Source organism: Osmerus eperlanus, chromosome 4 (genome assembly GCF_963692335.1).
Source record: "Osmerus eperlanus chromosome 4, fOsmEpe2.1, whole genome shotgun sequence".
NCBI classification, from domain to species: domain Eukaryota; kingdom Metazoa; phylum Chordata; class Actinopteri; order Osmeriformes; family Osmeridae; genus Osmerus; species Osmerus eperlanus.
The window spans coordinates 9798026-9814152 of NC_085021.1; the positions used below are offsets into that span (position 1 = coordinate 9798026).

The 16127-nt window shown below is 44.6% G+C and overlaps 2 protein-coding genes across 2 annotated transcripts; both read left to right on the forward strand.

Annotated features, from left to right (window-relative positions):
* The first annotated feature begins 2026 nt into the window (after positions 1–2026).
* Positions 2027–9099, forward strand: marchf9 (membrane-associated ring finger (C3HC4) 9). Its single transcript, XM_062458764.1, has 4 exons — positions 2027–3679; positions 6406–6561; positions 7471–7663; positions 7853–9099. Exons 1-4 carry the CDS (start codon positions 3350–3352, stop codon positions 8179–8181), a joined length of 1008 nt encoding a protein of 335 aa, XP_062314748.1. The 5' UTR covers positions 2027–3349; the 3' UTR covers positions 8182–9099.
* Positions 9100–9825: 726 nt separating this feature from the next.
* On the forward strand, positions 9826–15135 carry LOC134018650 (natural resistance-associated macrophage protein 2-like). Its single transcript, XM_062458763.1, has 16 exons — positions 9826–10054; positions 10445–10522; positions 10835–10983; positions 11131–11253; positions 11427–11546; positions 11826–11932; positions 12028–12098; positions 12332–12399; positions 12634–12789; positions 13134–13292; positions 13447–13533; positions 13675–13794; positions 13960–14109; positions 14265–14338; positions 14455–14608; positions 14778–15135. The coding sequence occupies exons 1-16, from the start codon at positions 10021–10023 to the stop codon at positions 14883–14885; spliced, it is 1758 nt and encodes a 585-aa protein (XP_062314747.1). The 5' UTR covers positions 9826–10020; the 3' UTR covers positions 14886–15135.
* Positions 15136–16127: the final 992 nt, after the last annotated feature.

Below are 16127 nucleotides of genomic sequence, written 5' to 3' on the forward strand. Positions count from 1 at the left end.
GGTGAGGAAAGGTGAGAAGGTGAGGGCGTTGCGGAGGCGATAGAGAGAGAGGGAAGCGGTAGGGGAGGAAGAAAGGATGGATATGGACATTTAAATTATGGAGAGCAAAAGTGAGATGAAGAGGTGATGTGAGGGGGTATTACATCTTGTGGATAAAGACTGAAACAAACAAAACCATCTGATTTGAAACAAAACTGTGCTGACTGACAGAACACAAAATGGCACACCTATACAGTCATCATGAATCATGTGATGCCTGAGTCAATAGTTCTGACTGGTATGTTTTAAGATGATTAGATCATTATTACAGTAATTCCACCTCCACACTCAGGAGTACACTGCAATAAATTAATTAATTAATGTACACCCACACACTGAATGTGTATCCGGTAATCATAAATTAGCTTTATCCATTAAGTCTGTTAGGATTGTGTGTGTTTTTTTTATACTGCCAGTCAAATGCCAAGTAGGCTATATCAATAATACAGTTGTGGAAAAAAACATAAGCAATAAAATTGCTTTGTTGTTTCCCCCCCAAAGCCCCTGCTTACTTACATTATGACAACAATAGATTCACAATATATTAAATGAAATTATTTATTGAGTGATTTTGTTTGGAAATAAAGAGCAGTAAGTTTGATGAGAGAGCGAGCCTGCAGATTTAATAAAGAACCCTATAACACAGAGAAACACAATTCACAATATGAGAATCACGACAACCATAATGTACAGTACAGTTCAAACAGCCATGCTACACCCAGGTCCAGCACCACCAGGCCCAGCACCACCAGGCCCAGCTCCACCAGGCCCAGCTCCACCAGGTCCAGCTCCACCAGGCCCAGCTCCACCAGGCCCAGCACCACCAGGTCCAGCTCCACCAGGCCCAGCTCCACCAGGTCCAGCACCACCAGGCCCAGCACCACCAGGTCCAGCTCCACCAGGCCCAGCTCCACCAGGCCCAGCACCACCAGGCCCAGCTCCACCAGGCCCAGCACCACCAGGCCCAGCTCCACCAGGCCCAGCTCCACCAGGTCCAGCTCCACCAGGCCCAGCTCCACCAGGCCCAGCACCACCAGGCCCAGCACCACCAGGTCCAGCTCCACCAGGCCCAGCTCCACCAGGCCCAGCACCACCAGGCCCAGCTCCACCAGGCCCAGCACCACCAGGCCCAGCACCACCAGGCCCAGCTCCACCAGGCCCAGCTCCACCAGGCCCAGCTCCACCAGGTCCAGCACCACCAGGCCCAGCTCCACCAGGCCCAGCACCACCAGGTCCAGCTCCACCAGGCCCAGCTCCACCAGGCCCAGCTCCACCAGGCCCAGCACCACCAGGTCCAGCTCCACCAGGCCCAGCTCCACCAGGCCCAGCTCCACCAGGTCCAGCACCACCAGGCCCAGCTCCACCAGGTCCAGCTCCACCAGGCCCAGCTCCACCAGGTCCAGCTCCACCAGGTCCTCATCCTCTCTGTCTCAGCGGTGTTAACTGGACATCCTGCCTTTGGCATCTCTGGCCCGGCCACAAGTCCAGAAATCTATATTTACAATGGGTCAGTGTGAAAAATCCATCCAGATCAATCAGACAGGGGATTCTGCAAGCAGTGCGTTGGGTCAGAATGCTGAGTGTGTTGTCCAGTGGCCAGGCAGCCAATAATACTGCAGCTCTATAACTCCAGATGAACCTACAGACCTCAACGCGTGATAATCCCATATTAACTCGACTAAACAGCATGACAAATGTTTATGTAATATGTATGGTCGTGTCCAATATAGTGACACTCTGTTGCCTTTGAATCTAATAAAGGAAGTCAATCTGAAAAGTTCATAATTCAAACACACCAAGAGTCCATGGATCAACGGGCCTTTGTATACATACAATGTATAAATATATATGCAATTTCTCTGCTGTCTCTCTCGGTCACTTCTTTACACGAGTGCACAGTATAATAGAGAATGGGGAAGGTTAATTTATATTTCCCAGACACATCGTACAATGCATGTGGTTGCTTACGTCACTAGGGAAATCAGCACCATGGACAGCAGCGGCCGTCAATAACCAACCAAACAGCGGAATCTATTCTCCCCAACTACACAGAGCCTTATGGGAATACATTAGCCATTGGAACCTGATAGTTGTCTATGAAAAAATGAGAAATCAGAGAAGAGTCAGTGTTTGTCATTCTACTAGCCTACTATTCCGGAAGTACGAGAAGCGTTGGTTCACTCTCATAACAGACCATTTCGAGGAGGAAACTCATTGCGAGCAGTAGCTATCATCACCATCTGATACGATAATCAATGACATTACTGCTTTAATTGCTCTCGGATGCGAAGACATCGTCATGAATCTCTAATTTTAAAAACGGCAGCAACTATTGTTTGTATGCAGTCCCTATATTGACATTTTCCGTGCACCATATTTTGGTTGCAAAGAAATACCGATGAACATCGACTAAAGGTAGGATACAGGATCTTCGGATGTTTTTTTTCCCATATTTAGAACATGCTAATTCCCAGTATTGTCAGTTGGATCTCATCGGAGTGGATGTCGGGTGGAACGGGATGGATTCTTGATGGATCACAAGGGAACATTAGAAAGGAGAACTAAAAAATAATCATGATATGACGACTGGTATGGCACAGAGGGACAATAAGAAGACACAATAAAATCGCATCAAACTGCATCAAACTTCCATTGCATCGTCCTCACCGTTTTGGATTATGATTCTTGACAAGAGAAGCCAACGTGACTGTGTAGATGGAATGTCGTTCTGTTTAAGATCCCATTTTATATTTTCTGGCTCTACGTTGCTCACTCCTCCTCTCGTCCACACTCTCGCAATCTTCTGCTTTGGGTAGCAAAACATGTATTCTGCTGCAAACCCAAGGCATCTTATGAAGTGTATTTAGACAGACAGTTAAAGAAATTAACTTATAAGATTATTGGCTGACGTTACATCAGGTATTTTAGGACAGTGGAAGATCAACCCAAACAGAATTTGCAGAGGAGTTGTTTGGCAATGAATATTGAAAGAGTGTCTCGGGGTGCTCAAGAAGAAAATCTCTGATCCGCATTGGCTTAGACACAAATGCCATCAGAGCGGCAACAACCAAGACGAAGTCCTTTATCCCATATTCATCCCAAAACTGGTCTCTGATGTTATTCAGAAAGGATATGGTGAAATTGAGTCAAATGTACAATTTAGAGCAGTAAACATTCGCAACAATATAACTGCCTAATGGTCTTGATATTTCGTCTATTTGAATAATACATTAAAAAAAACAGTTCCTTTGTTTAAACCACTTAATTTTCACATTCTGCCCTGTTCTGAATACGTCTTATGTAGCCAAACATGTTCAAGTATCGGATCCGCATGTTTTTCAACGAACTGAAAGTACTGGTTTTTATGCGATCCGATTCGAGACAGTCCGGCACAGAAGCAGATAGACGGCCAAACATGCGAGGTCTGGGGATGGGCGGCTGCGGCTGGCCTCCCTTTGTCGACTGCTCTTCCCGGGATGATGAGGAGGAGTACTATGGTAGTGATCCTCGGCCCCGGAGCCTGGCGTTTGAGGAGAAGGACCCCAAACTGCAAATGGGCCTGGACGCCGTGTCTCTCACCAGCAGCTCGAGCAGCATGCGCACGCCCCAGTGTCGGATCTGCTTCCAAGGCCCTGAGCAGGTATACTCTCCGTCCCACATTCCCTCTAACTCTGTCCAGCTGCAGGATGTCATCGTTAATCAGTATTTTGTATGAATGAATGTTTGGATTCTATCAAAGCTGAGAACTGATTTGGCAGGTTGACAGTATGTGTTTCAGAGCTCTGGAGATGTACAGCACAAGCAAAGCGAATTAGGTCGTCCCATAAGGTTGCTGACAAGCAACAAAGAAAGTTTGACAATATAAAGGGAGAACGGGACAGTGAGATGGATGAGTATAGGGAGTGGGCTGCCGACTGGTACGGTACTGTTATACTGTATTATTCATTTATACGGGGATCAAAATCAGTCTGAATGCAAAGGGGTGATCCATCAATTCCCTAAACATGATTCTCAAACACATTTGTTTAACCCTTGCTGTTAGGACTAGAAAGGTAGGGGCAGAACAATGAACAGATCTTTGGTCGGCAGCCAAATCTTGACTCGCCAGATGTACAGGAACCTGTAACGGGCTGCCTCCAGCAGGTCATCCTTTGCCTCCCAATAATTAGAAATGCTGTAAGTGCTGTGGGAGCACAGATGTAAATTACCTCTTAGTCACTCTTAGTCACTTCCTTGAATATTATGTTTGTCACTAATGGTGTGATTACATGGATGTGCTCATTTATAGTATATATAAACTGTGACTGAACTTGTTAGCAGAGCTCCAATCACAAGCATTCTCACAGTCTGTATACCAGCAACACACAAGAACTCAAACCCCCTGTGATATCAGAAATGAAATATCACGATGGAATTGTAATTGCTTGTAAATGGCACAAATTGGTTGGGCATTCCCAAACAACTTGTTTGTGTTTCTATTGACATTGTTTGCCAGGTGTAAAACTTGGATTTTACGTAGAACCTCTGAAGCAATTACATGCATAGACAGGAAAAATGCAACCACCATCTTCACATACACATACAACCACAACAAGAAATCTGAATTTCGTACAATGTTGACTTATTGTTCCCCACTGCCTTTAAAGCAATCTTGCATTACGTTGTCATCTTAATGCTGTTTCATTATTCAAGTAGGTCATGACAGGGGACTGAATCATGTCCCTGTCAGCTGGTCAATTACCTCCACACACATGTAATAACCTAACTCAGTGGGAGGTCTGGAATATGAATCCCAATACCTGTCATACCTGTCAGAACACCACGCAAGGTGCCCCCCTGATTCTACTTGACTTGCCACAACAGGCTAGCATTGGCTGATGAACGGGAGATGGGACTTCTAACTAGAATGTGATATATGATGTATTGGGTGTAGGTTATTGGATACTGTAATATTTTGATAGCGCTGGGACCTGAATGTTATTATACTGCAATGGTTGGCACACACACATCAGTTTTTACCCGGCTTGACATTTACCCAAATGCAAAAAAGTATTGCTGACCTATTCTGTGTCATCTTAAAAGTGTCATAATCAGTTATGGAAGTTTATGGGTGCCATATGGTGCTTTCCATGTAAGTCTGTTTAAGGCTACAGTAGCTAATAACATCAGCTCCTTTAGTTGATGGTTGAACAAGTTAGGCAAGGTCAGGGAAAAAAGAGAACAAAAAGGAATAGAAAAGATGAGTCAGTATGATCTTGGCGTTCCTTTGTGAAAGCTGTAATTAAGAGGTAATTAAGAGTGTGAGGAGGTGCATTCTATAAGCATGGGTTAAACAGGTCAAACTCCTCCACCAACAAAACCAAAAAAGACATTGGTTGGGTTTCTGTTACAGAATGTGTCCACATGTAAAGTACACGGGTAGATCTGAAGAGGCTTTGTATGGATGATGAGGATTGTTTTATCTGGACAGAAATTCTGCTTTGTATGCGAGCAGTGCACTGGACTTTTTTGCACTTGAGCAAATTCGGCTTGCATAACACAACAGTTCATCCAACTTGGTAGATAACTGAAACGGCCCCACTTTTTAATCATGAGTTGACCCCTGAAAGCTCCTTCTGTTGGACCACGAGGGTGATGTTTGCTGTAGGTGTTGCTGTGAGTCGTATTGATTGAGTTCACTGAGAGTCTATGCAAACAGTAGGGGTGGAATGGTTCACCTCTCCTTCACCTCCCTGCCCTTGAATACTCCCATCACGATGCCGTCAGATCCTGCCGGTAATAGGCCCCAACCCACCGACAGGGCCAGGCATCATGCTGTGCCCACGCTTTGATCTACTAATGATTCATGCATAATTCCTAAAACTGATGACTAAAACGCGAACTTCATCACTGACATTTGAACCTTTTTCACCTCAGGGTTGGATATGAAACAGTAATAAATGCCATGGTTTTCCATTTTCTGCGTCGACCAAGGAAGAGATGGTGTTAGTGACTATACCTTAATATTACAAATTACACACAGAGCCAGGTGCCACGGTTGTGTGGTTGTGTGTCCATTCTCTTACCGCAGACGACTACTTAGATTGCTGGCGTGGCTTTAGAAAGACATTGGCTTCATTCCAGAATCCACACAGGCGATCTCGTTTCGAATGACGCAACGTATAGGCTGTGCATTTTAAGTGCTGTGCGGATACAATGCCTTTGACGTGTCAGGAGAGAAAGCGAGGGTATTTGCCATGAATTCTAAGTGGAAGTGTGGATTCATTGATGGGCGGTGTGTTCCATGATATTGACCCGCCTGGTTGGGATGACGGTTGGGATGACGGTCCAGCTGATGTTTTTGTGGCGCATCTGTCCCTCCTGCAGGGGGAGCTGCTGAGCCCGTGTCGCTGCGCCGGCTCGGTCCGCTGCACCCACCAGCCCTGCCTCATCCGCTGGATCAGCGAGAGAGGCTCCTGGAGCTGTGAGCTGTGCTACTTCAAGTACCAGGTCCTGGCCATCAGCACCAAGAACCCACTGCAGGTATGTGTCCTCCGCATCCATCTCCTCTCCATGCCGGCCCACCATCACTTGTCGACAAGGAGGCAACAATGGACAAGGGCGTTGAACACGTCAGTCGTGATTAACTGCGTGCACTTTGGGCTGTATTTTTGTCCAATTACATGAGCATGTGTCACACAGAGACGTTATGCCCGGTAAAACAAGTTTTTCCCTTGACACTATGGTGGAGCAGAGCAACAATCCCAGAATTACTGATAGGGAGTGCTCTGCTGTAGAGCTCTAGGCGTCATGTCTCTCTAGAGCTCAGAGTGATGGTGTGAGGACTATGGCATGCATCACTGTTCCTCTATGTGTGTGTGTGTGTGTGTGTGTGTGTGTGTGTGTGTGTGCTTATGTGTGAGGAAGTGTACATACGTATATGTGTGCGTGAGGCAGTGTGAGTGTGTGTTTGTGTGTAGTGGGCTAGAGAAAATGTACCTGTGAGGAAGTGTATGTGTGACTGTGTGACTGAGTCTCTCTGGACCTCTACGTGCTGTGAAGCACGGAGACAGACTCCAAGAGAGAAGGTACGTCAAAGGGTTTTGATAGCACCTTTTGGTACAAAACAAAAAAACATTAACAAAAACTGAGTTACGTCGGCGTGTTTCTTGTTCTTCCAGGGTCTCTTCCTTCAGCCCTCCTGGCTCATGTGGTTGGTCTCGTTTTTCCTACGGCAAGTCTGTGTAGCACAAAACCATGTCAACCCCCTATTGCCCCTGTTTGTCCCCTTTTGTACTCACCAGGCGTGAGGTAGATGAGGAACAGGTGTGCCTCGTTGAGGCTTTGCTCCTGTAACGAGGCCAACGGGCTGCCAGGCCCATGGCTGACAAGGCCCCCTTGTCACAGTGCATCCTGTACTAACCCAGTGAGGTCATAACATCTTACCTCCAGTGGCAGGCCATCTCGCTGACGGTGATTGAGAAGGTGCAGATCGCTGCCATCATCCTGGGCTCCCTGTTCCTCATCGCCAGCATCTCCTGGCTCATCTGGTCTTCTCTCAGCCCCTCGGCCCGCTGGCAGCGCCAGGATCTGCTCTTCCAGATCTGCTATGGCATGTACGGTTTCATGGACATCGTCTGCATTGGTGAGGAGAGATTGTTATGATGGAGCTTTTAAATGGGCCTTGTAAACTAATAGTCAACTGTCATTATGCTCCGAAAGGTACTACAGTTTGTTTGAGCGATTGAATTCCTTGCTGTTATCCAAGATAGGGTCATGCAACTATTCACTCCTGCTCTCAAACCTCTATTTGTCCCATTATATCTTTGTCCAGGCCTTATAATCCACGAGGGCTCCTCTGTGTACCGAATCTTCAAGCGCTGGCAAGCTGTCAATCAGCAGTGGAAAGTTCTGAACTATGAGAAGTCCAAGGACCTGGGGGACCCACTGAGCTCCAATAAGACTGGGAGCCGGGGCTCTCGTAGTAACCCCCACGGTCTGGGCAGCAGTGGTGGAGGGCGTAGGAGCCAGAGGTTCAGGACTATCCTCAACCACCACTGTGGCTACACCATCCTACACATCCTGAGCCAGCTGCGGCCCAATGACCCACGCATTAGCTCAGCTGCTAACCGCGAGGTGGTGATGAGGGTCACCACCGTATGAGGTTGGGCATGTGCAGGGAGGCGGGGGGATACATACTGACTCACAGGCTGTCATGGCAATGCCTTCAAATCTGAGGATACGTGGAGGAATGCCCCGGGCATCAACAGACAGCACACATGTGGATCCTTCCTCTTGTCTCTTAGCAAAAAGGACAGATGCTTGTTTTTAATATTTGAAGAACTTTGAAAGTATTATGGATGACATCAAATGTAAAAAAAGACAAAAAAGACAAAAGAAATTCTGACAGGCTTTATTACCTAAATCAAGGAAACAGATAGTTTTCCAGTTCAATTTCAGGATGCACATTTTTTCATTTAATTTGATTGTCTTGTTTTTGTAATCATTTTTTTTTTACTCATTTTGATTTTATACTGGAATATTAACAAGATAATAATGAACTTCCATACACGTGAAGCATCTCTGATCAACTCTGAATAATGATCTCACCTGCTCTACAAATCAAAAATATAACTTTAGTTCTAAATACGGACTGAACTAAGAAAAATACACACTACATCCACAAGAACAGCCATACTGACTTTTACATCTACACAAGGGATAGGCAAATAAAAAGAAAGAAAGAAAAAAAATCAATAAGATTCCTGTGACCCCTATCTTCGTTGCAATAAAGATATACTGTATGTACATTTCACAGGGTTTTTTGCATGGGCATATCATTTTATTCTTCATCACATGTCATAGAAGCAATTCAAATGTTGCTCAACTTCAGATCGGTGCTTACTAAAATACAAAACATTCGCCTACATTCATCTGATTTTAATGAAATTCTTTTTCGTCAATCCGACCGATAACAATGTTTTACAGCTGTGTCAGCTAAACTACAGACTATTGCTGAACTACTGTGCTGAATTCAGATTTGATAATAAGTAAATTATTGGATTAAAAATGGAGATCAAGTGATCCCTTGTTATTTACTGTCTCGCCCCGTCTTTCTTTTTCTTTCTTACCCCACTTGTACTGTTTAATGGGACATTGTACGTATACTACTACCCTGAATGCAAAGGGATACATTATATTATATGCATGTTTTATATTTGAATATTTTCGCATAAATATTCGATAAAACATTGAATACATTCACCCTTAAAAAAATCACAACAGGGTGGAGTCCGTTGTAAAACGTTGACTATTTGTCGCCACCTAGAGACCTCGTCTTTATAAGCGTTCCTTTAGAATCCTGAGACAATACATTTGATATTGTAGGCTGATGTGTATTTCGAATCAATTATTTCTTCGTATGAACTCCAAACTAATTCTTTGGCCGGAATTCTTTGATGTTCACTATAGTGACATTCCTACATTAAAACTGTCAATTGGCTACTCGTTACCCTGCGGCTAGATGGCGCTCAAAAGCACCTTTTGAAGCCACTTTATTCTTGAAGGCTGACTTAGGTGACACCTGTATGCATAAATCTCACCCCTAAAGTTCATATACTTCATGTACCTTATTGCGTCCATCTAAACTCCACCAGACAGGTCTACGGAATTGACCCACTTAATCGTTCTAGAATTACTGAAACTACCAGTTTAAAACCTCTTAAACCTTCATATTAAACACAAGGAATACGACTTTGCCACCTCCCCCTTACCTGTAGGAAAGTCCTCCCCTTCATAGGCTTCAAATGAAGGTTAGCTATTTCATTCGTGACATCTGAACTGAAGAGGCGAAGAGTGAACTCCTTCATGAAAGAAATGCATAGTCTAGTTAGCTGAATGAATTGCGTCTCCGACACGTCTTCTAGTCTCCATACATTTTCTATTTCGGAGTTTATTTTGGGATAAAAAGATATTCTTTAGGAGATTACCAAACGCGTCGGTATGCCTTCCAAGACATTCTCCTTTCTCTTTCGAGGTAAGAGGATGCTATGGTTCGTAGTGAGATATCCCACAATAAAGCAACGTGGTTGGTTACATCAGTTATGGTTTTACTATAATATATTGCAGGTTTTTGATCATTTTGGCTTCATGTTCAAGAATCGCTGCCCACTGGAGTGTCACCAATTATGTCATGATCTACATGATTTGCATATTTGGCGTTAAATATCGAAGCGAGCCCTTAATTTACATAATTATTTACTTTTTTCAGACTCACTTTATAGCCCCCTCGATAGTAATATTCTCAAGGGACCTCTGTACCTAGCCCATAACATCATAATTGTTGTTTATGCCAAGTCTCTGTGTATGGATTAGTTATGTTTACACTTAGCTACCATTCCAGTAATTATCAAACTTATGTTTTCAGACAGAACCCCACTCTCTGAGAACATCCACATCTCGTCTTTACCACCCAGTATGACCACAGACCAGGATCCAGGGGGAGGTATGAGGCTTAACTAAACTTGACCTGTTTTCTGTACAAAGTGTAGGCTGACTAAATTCCATTCAAGACTGTGAAAGTTGGATTAGAAAATTCCTCTGTTAGTAATCTGCCACCAAAACAAAGATGTCAACTGGTTCATACTTGGCAGCATCCGTCCGGAAACAAATATAACTTTCTCGATAACAGGAGAGCCGTAAAAGTTGCATGAATCACACCGCGGTTCTGCTACGTCAGCGTGTCCCTGATTGACTTGAGAGTTGTGTGTTCAGAAGTTGTTGCGGTTCCTTGGTTCCATTGTGCTTCATGTTTCAGGTGACACGTCCCAGGGGACGTCAGTGGTCAAGACCACAGGCACTCGGCGAGGAACTCCTTCCCCCTCTGTGTTCCCAGATGGTCACAATGACACTGTGTCTGGTACCTATTTTGATCAGAAGGTCATCATTCCAGAGGAAACCAGTCAGGTATGGATCTGAATGCTATCCTCTGACTTCAAATGCATTTACAATGATAGACCGCTTTGTTCCATATAAATGTACTATGTTTTATTTATTGGATTAAACAGTGGCATGTTGAGTCCTTGCTAAAAATCCCATACCTCAATATTTCAGATGGGGTTCAGTTTCCGTAAGCTGTGGGCCTACACTGGCCCTGGGTTTTTAATGAGCATTGCCTACCTTGACCCAGGGAACATAGAGTCCGACCTGCAGTCTGGGGCCAAGGCTGGCTTCAAGGTACTGAAAGGAATGTTCCATACAATACAGTCCATTCTTGTTATTATATAGTATATATTTACTTACTGTAAGCCGCTCTGGATAAGAGCGTCTGCTAAATGACTAAATGTAAATATAGTACTACTTCATGAGTGGATGATTAACAGATGAAGGGCCTGTTGTCTTCCTTTTAGCTGCTGTGGGTGCTACTGGGAGCCACCATCATTGGTCTACTGCTCCAGAGGTTGGCAGCTCGACTGGGCGTGGTCACAGGGATGCACCTGGCAGAAGTCTGTCACTGCCAGTACCGCACAGTGAGCTCTCTCTTTCTCTCTCTCTCTCTCTCTCTCGCTCTCGCTCTCGCTCTCGCTCTCGCTCTCGCTCTCTCTCGCTCTCACTCACTATCTTTCCCTCTTTAAATATCTCTCCTAATATCTCACCCTTCAAATGGGTTTTCCTTTTGCAGCATTACCTACCTGTTGGTAACGTGGGTTTGCAGTTAGCGCGTCACATTTAGCTACACCTTAAGATTACTTTACATATGACAACGCAAACCAGAAAATGGACTGGTAACTGCCATGTCTTCCTCACAGGTTCCCCGTATTATCCTGTGGTTAATGGTGGAGCTGGCTATCATTGGTTCAGACATGCAGGAAGTCATTGGATGTGCTATTGCATTTAACCTCCTCTCCTCTGGCAGGTAACATCATTGCATACCACCCACCACAGCATGCAACACTCACGACACATGCCAAACCTAGGACAATACCTCACTGTGTGTGTGTGTTTGTGCAGGATCCCACTGTGGGGAGGTGTTCTCATCACCATCATTGACACGTTTGTCTTCCTCTTCTTAGATAAGTATGGTAGGTCACTGTGGCCATATGCAGGTCTTCCTTACCTATACTTCTTAGGAGCGTTCTAGGAGCGTTCTAACTCTCCTAGAACGCTCCTAAGAAGCTCTTAGAACGCTCCTAAGAAGCTCTTAGCGTTAAAAGCTTCTTAACGAATCTGGGAAACCCGGCAAATGGCGTGCTGAAGACTAGTGAGAAGTTACTGCTTTATATCTATAAGTGATGTTGCTATGATCTTGGTTTAGGTCTGAGGAAGCTTGAAGCCTTCTTTGGGCTCCTTATCACCATCATGGCCATCACATTTGGATATGAGGTAAACCATGAACTTAACAACCTTTTCTCCCAATACAGTAGGTCATACTTCACTTTATGAGAAAGTTGAGGAAACAATTACTTTTACAATGATATAAAACAAGGTTGTTCCTGTTTCTCACTGCCAAGTGTTGTAACACCGGATGTATCTGTGAGTGTGTATGTGTGTGAGTGTGGGTGTGTGAGCGTGTGTGTGAGTGTGTGAAGGCTCTGCTGACCTGTTCATCCCCTCCAGTATGTGACGGTGGCTCCAGACCAGGGTCAGCTGCTGAGGGGAATGTTCGTCCCCTACTGTGAGGGCTGTGGAGCAGCCCAGCTCCAGCAGGCCGTGGGCATCGTGGGGGCAGTCATCATGCCACACAACATCTACCTGCACTCGGCACTCGTCAAGGTACACTGTAGGGGGGGTGGACTGAAATGTAGATAGGCCAGACAGATGGACAAATTCATAGATTTATTTGAGGCAGAGACCGATTTGAAGGTTTAGTGGATAGATAGGACATTTGTTCCAGACTCTCAAATATATATTTCTTAATTTAGCTAGAAAATATTGTCAGTGCTGTGGCAGAGTAGAGTGAAACAACATTTATTTAGCTGTGTACAGTACCCAAGGGTGGTACTATTAATATGATATTTGTGGAGTTCCACACAATGTGGAATGGTTGAATTGACCATGAGGTCTTCCGCTCTGCAGAGCCTGAATCAATAACAGTTTTATAAATGTGTCTGTCATAGTCTCGACAGATTGACCGGTCTAGCAAGAAGGAGGTCAAGGAGGCCAACAAATACTTCTTTATTGAGTCGTCCATTGCCCTCTTCATCTCTTTTCTCATCAATGTTTTCGTGGTGGCTGTGTTCGCCGAGGCATTCTATGGACGCACAAATATTGAAGTGGTTTGTATTATGCTTTACCAAGGTTGTTCAATTGGTTACTAATGTCTAATTTTGTATTGATGATTTCAAACAATTCAAGTTTATTGTCGTATGTACAGGATCCTTAACATTTGGATCCTTAACATTTGTTTTGACATGTTATTGTGCCCTATAGTATAATGTATGCAATGCTACCGGCAGTCCCCACGTTGGCCTCTTTCCACTTGACAACAGCACACTACGGGTGGACATCTTCAAAGGGGTGAGCTCCTGATCCTGAACACAGAGGGAATGCCGCTATTCAGGTCCTCTGCTTGTGTCCTCTCCCCTGCATGACTGCATTGTGTCCTCTGCTTGTGTCCTCTCCATGAATGGGCCCTGTCGTCCTGGTTGCTGGGGTTAGGGTGTGGTGCTCGGCTGCTTCTTCGGCCCGGCTGCCCTCTACATCTGGGCTGTGGGGATCCTGGCTGCAGGCCAGAGCTCCACCATGACAGGGACCTACTCTGGCCAGTTTGTCATGGAGGTCAGTGTGTAGACACAGGAAGTCAGCTGAGAGACAGGGTCACGCTCCAGCACTCACCCACTCTGGTGCTCTCAGAAGGTTTCGAGGTTCGATCCGTTTGGTTTACTGAGCGGCTTGTTGCTGAAGTGGACGTCTGTGAGCGTGTTCCTCCCTTCTCTCTGTCAGGGCTTCCTGAACTTGCACTGGTCGCGTTTCACTCGGGTGTTGCTGACCCGTTCCATCGCCATCACTCCCACCCTGCTGGTGGCCATCTTCCAGGACGTGCAGCACCTGACGGGCATGAACGACTTCCTCAACGTGCTGCAGAGCATGCAGGTCAGGGGGGTCACCCAGGGTCGCTCCGGGGTCGAGTAAGGTTTCAGGACGCTGGGATATCCTTTCCACAAAGTCAGTATTGTTATTGAGCACATGGTTATTCCAAAGAACAAGTTCAGTTGATACTTTTTTCTTCTCTTCTTTCACTCTTTCAGTTGCCGTTTGCCCTGATCCCCATCCTAACTTTCACCAGCCTGGCATCCCTTATGCATGATTTTGCTAATGCATTGTAAGTGTCCTCAGAGAAAGCGCCTATATGTCCTTCGAAACTATTGTAGCTGATTATACAGATTAACTCTCTTTTAATTACCCCTAACCCTCTTTTATTATCTTTTATTATTTTAGAGTTTGGAAGATAGGAGGAGGAGTGTTGATCTTGTTGGTGTGTGCCATCAACATGTATTTTGTAGTGGTTTATGTAACTACACTCCAGAGTATCTGGCTCTATGTTCTGGCTGCAATTCTCTCTCTAGCCTATCTGGGATTTGTAGGTTACCTGGTAAGTTACCTACATTCTGGACCATGTTTTACTCCAGGCAAGACTATTTACATGTTAATTTCTCAACCTATTAACTTTCTTAACGTAGCAGTGAATGGAATGTGTTTGAGAATGTTCTCTAATAATTGCGCATCCTCTCTCTCTTTGTCTATCTCTTGCTTTTTCTCAGGCATGGTTGTGTCTGATAGCTTTGGGGGTGTCATGTCTAGACCTCCCCACCAGCAGAAGAAATGACACCACAGTTCTGATCGAGGAGCAGCCTGAGTTTGACTCTTGAACTCAGAAGCTGAAAGTCTTTTACTGTAATAAAAAAAAGTAGTTCTTTTATTTTGAACTTGCTATTTCACTTCTCCGCCACAAGGTGGCACTGTTGACTAAAAGAGATAACTAATCCCCTGGGGCAGGGAATGTTTGATCAGTGCTAGACCACCAGCCCTGCACAGTATAATGAACAACAACTATAAGATGTTTTTATATGATGTCTTGTGAAAATATTTTTAAACATTGTCAAATGTAAGAAAGAAACCCCCCTTTGTATCATTTGTCTTTTTATATAATCCCTATTTGCAGTTCTGTCCATGCTGCAAAGCAGCTAAAGTTCCAATGCATATGTTATTGATGTTTTGATTTTGTGTGCTGGCATGCCAGTGGAATTACTGCCTTCACTTGCTGTAAACTGATACTGCTGTTGCTCAAACTTCAGCCCTGAAATGCCAGTGCCATTACTGAGAGAGCGGCCAGACAGGTTTTTCTTTGCATTGTGGCGGGGAACTTTTTTCTGTCATGGAGGCCGACTTATGTAAGAAGGGAGAGTCTTCCCACCTCCCCTCTGTGTTTTTGTTTTTCTCAATGAGCCAATCTCTCCCTGTGTAGGCCTCACAGCCTGTCCTGTAGGCCCCTTTCCTGGAAACATAGCCTAGCAGAGGCCACTCTGGGGCAGAGCTAGGGAGGAGGGATGGGGGATACTTCTTCCAGAAAATCACATGATTCTGAACCTAAAGACCCAGCCCTACATAAAGCTCAGATTGGCCAAGCTCCAGGCTGGATGCTCATCTGCATGTTTGGAAGTACAGTAAATTGCTAAATTCATAGTGCTGTAAGTAAATGTGTTTCTGTGTGTGTGATTGTGTGTGTGTGCACATGAGTGTGTGTATGTGTACTGCGCACATAAGGAATTTACAAAATAAGTAGTCTGATTTTCGATGTTTTAATTTTGTATGCTTAATTGCTTTTACCTGACGATGAAGAATGACATCTGTTGACAAATGAAACTAAATGTATTTTAGATGTTTTTTGTTAAATGTCTATTTTATTAAAAATGTATTACGTTTTATTGTATCCTGTATGCAGTGTATTTTTTATTTAAATCTTACAAGTTATCAACCTTTTCTTTTTGAAGAAGTAGAAGGGACAGCCAACAGTTATTTTCAGCTCAGGATGTTTTTGAATAGATGAAGTAGCTGATGACCCAATGAGCACAGTAATGCATTAGCTACCGAAGATAGTCATAGAACAATTA

What these genes read in the sequence shown, in the direction of transcription:
- marchf9 (XM_062458764.1), top strand. Translation starts at nt 3,350, where the DNA reads ATGTTCAAGTATCGGATCCGCATGTTTTTCAACGAACTGAAAGTACTG. An exon ending in GCTTCCAAGGCCCTGAGCAG is followed by an intron (nt 3,680 to 6,405) that starts GTATACTCTCCG and finishes TCCCTCCTGCAG; the next exon opens with GGGGAGCTGCTGAGCCCGTG. An exon ending in GCACCAAGAACCCACTGCAG is followed by an intron (nt 6,562 to 7,470) that starts GTATGTGTCCTC and finishes TCTTACCTCCAG; the next exon opens with TGGCAGGCCATCTCGCTGAC.
- LOC134018650 (XM_062458763.1), top strand. Translation starts at nt 10,021, where the DNA reads ATGCCTTCCAAGACATTCTCCTTTCTCTTTCGAG. An exon ending in AACCTCCTCTCCTCTGGCAG is followed by an intron (nt 11,933 to 12,027) that starts GTAACATCATTG and finishes GTGTTTGTGCAG; the next exon opens with GATCCCACTGTGGGGAGGTG. An exon ending in CCATCACATTTGGATATGAG is followed by an intron (nt 12,400 to 12,633) that starts GTAAACCATGAA and finishes CATCCCCTCCAG; the next exon opens with TATGTGACGGTGGCTCCAGA.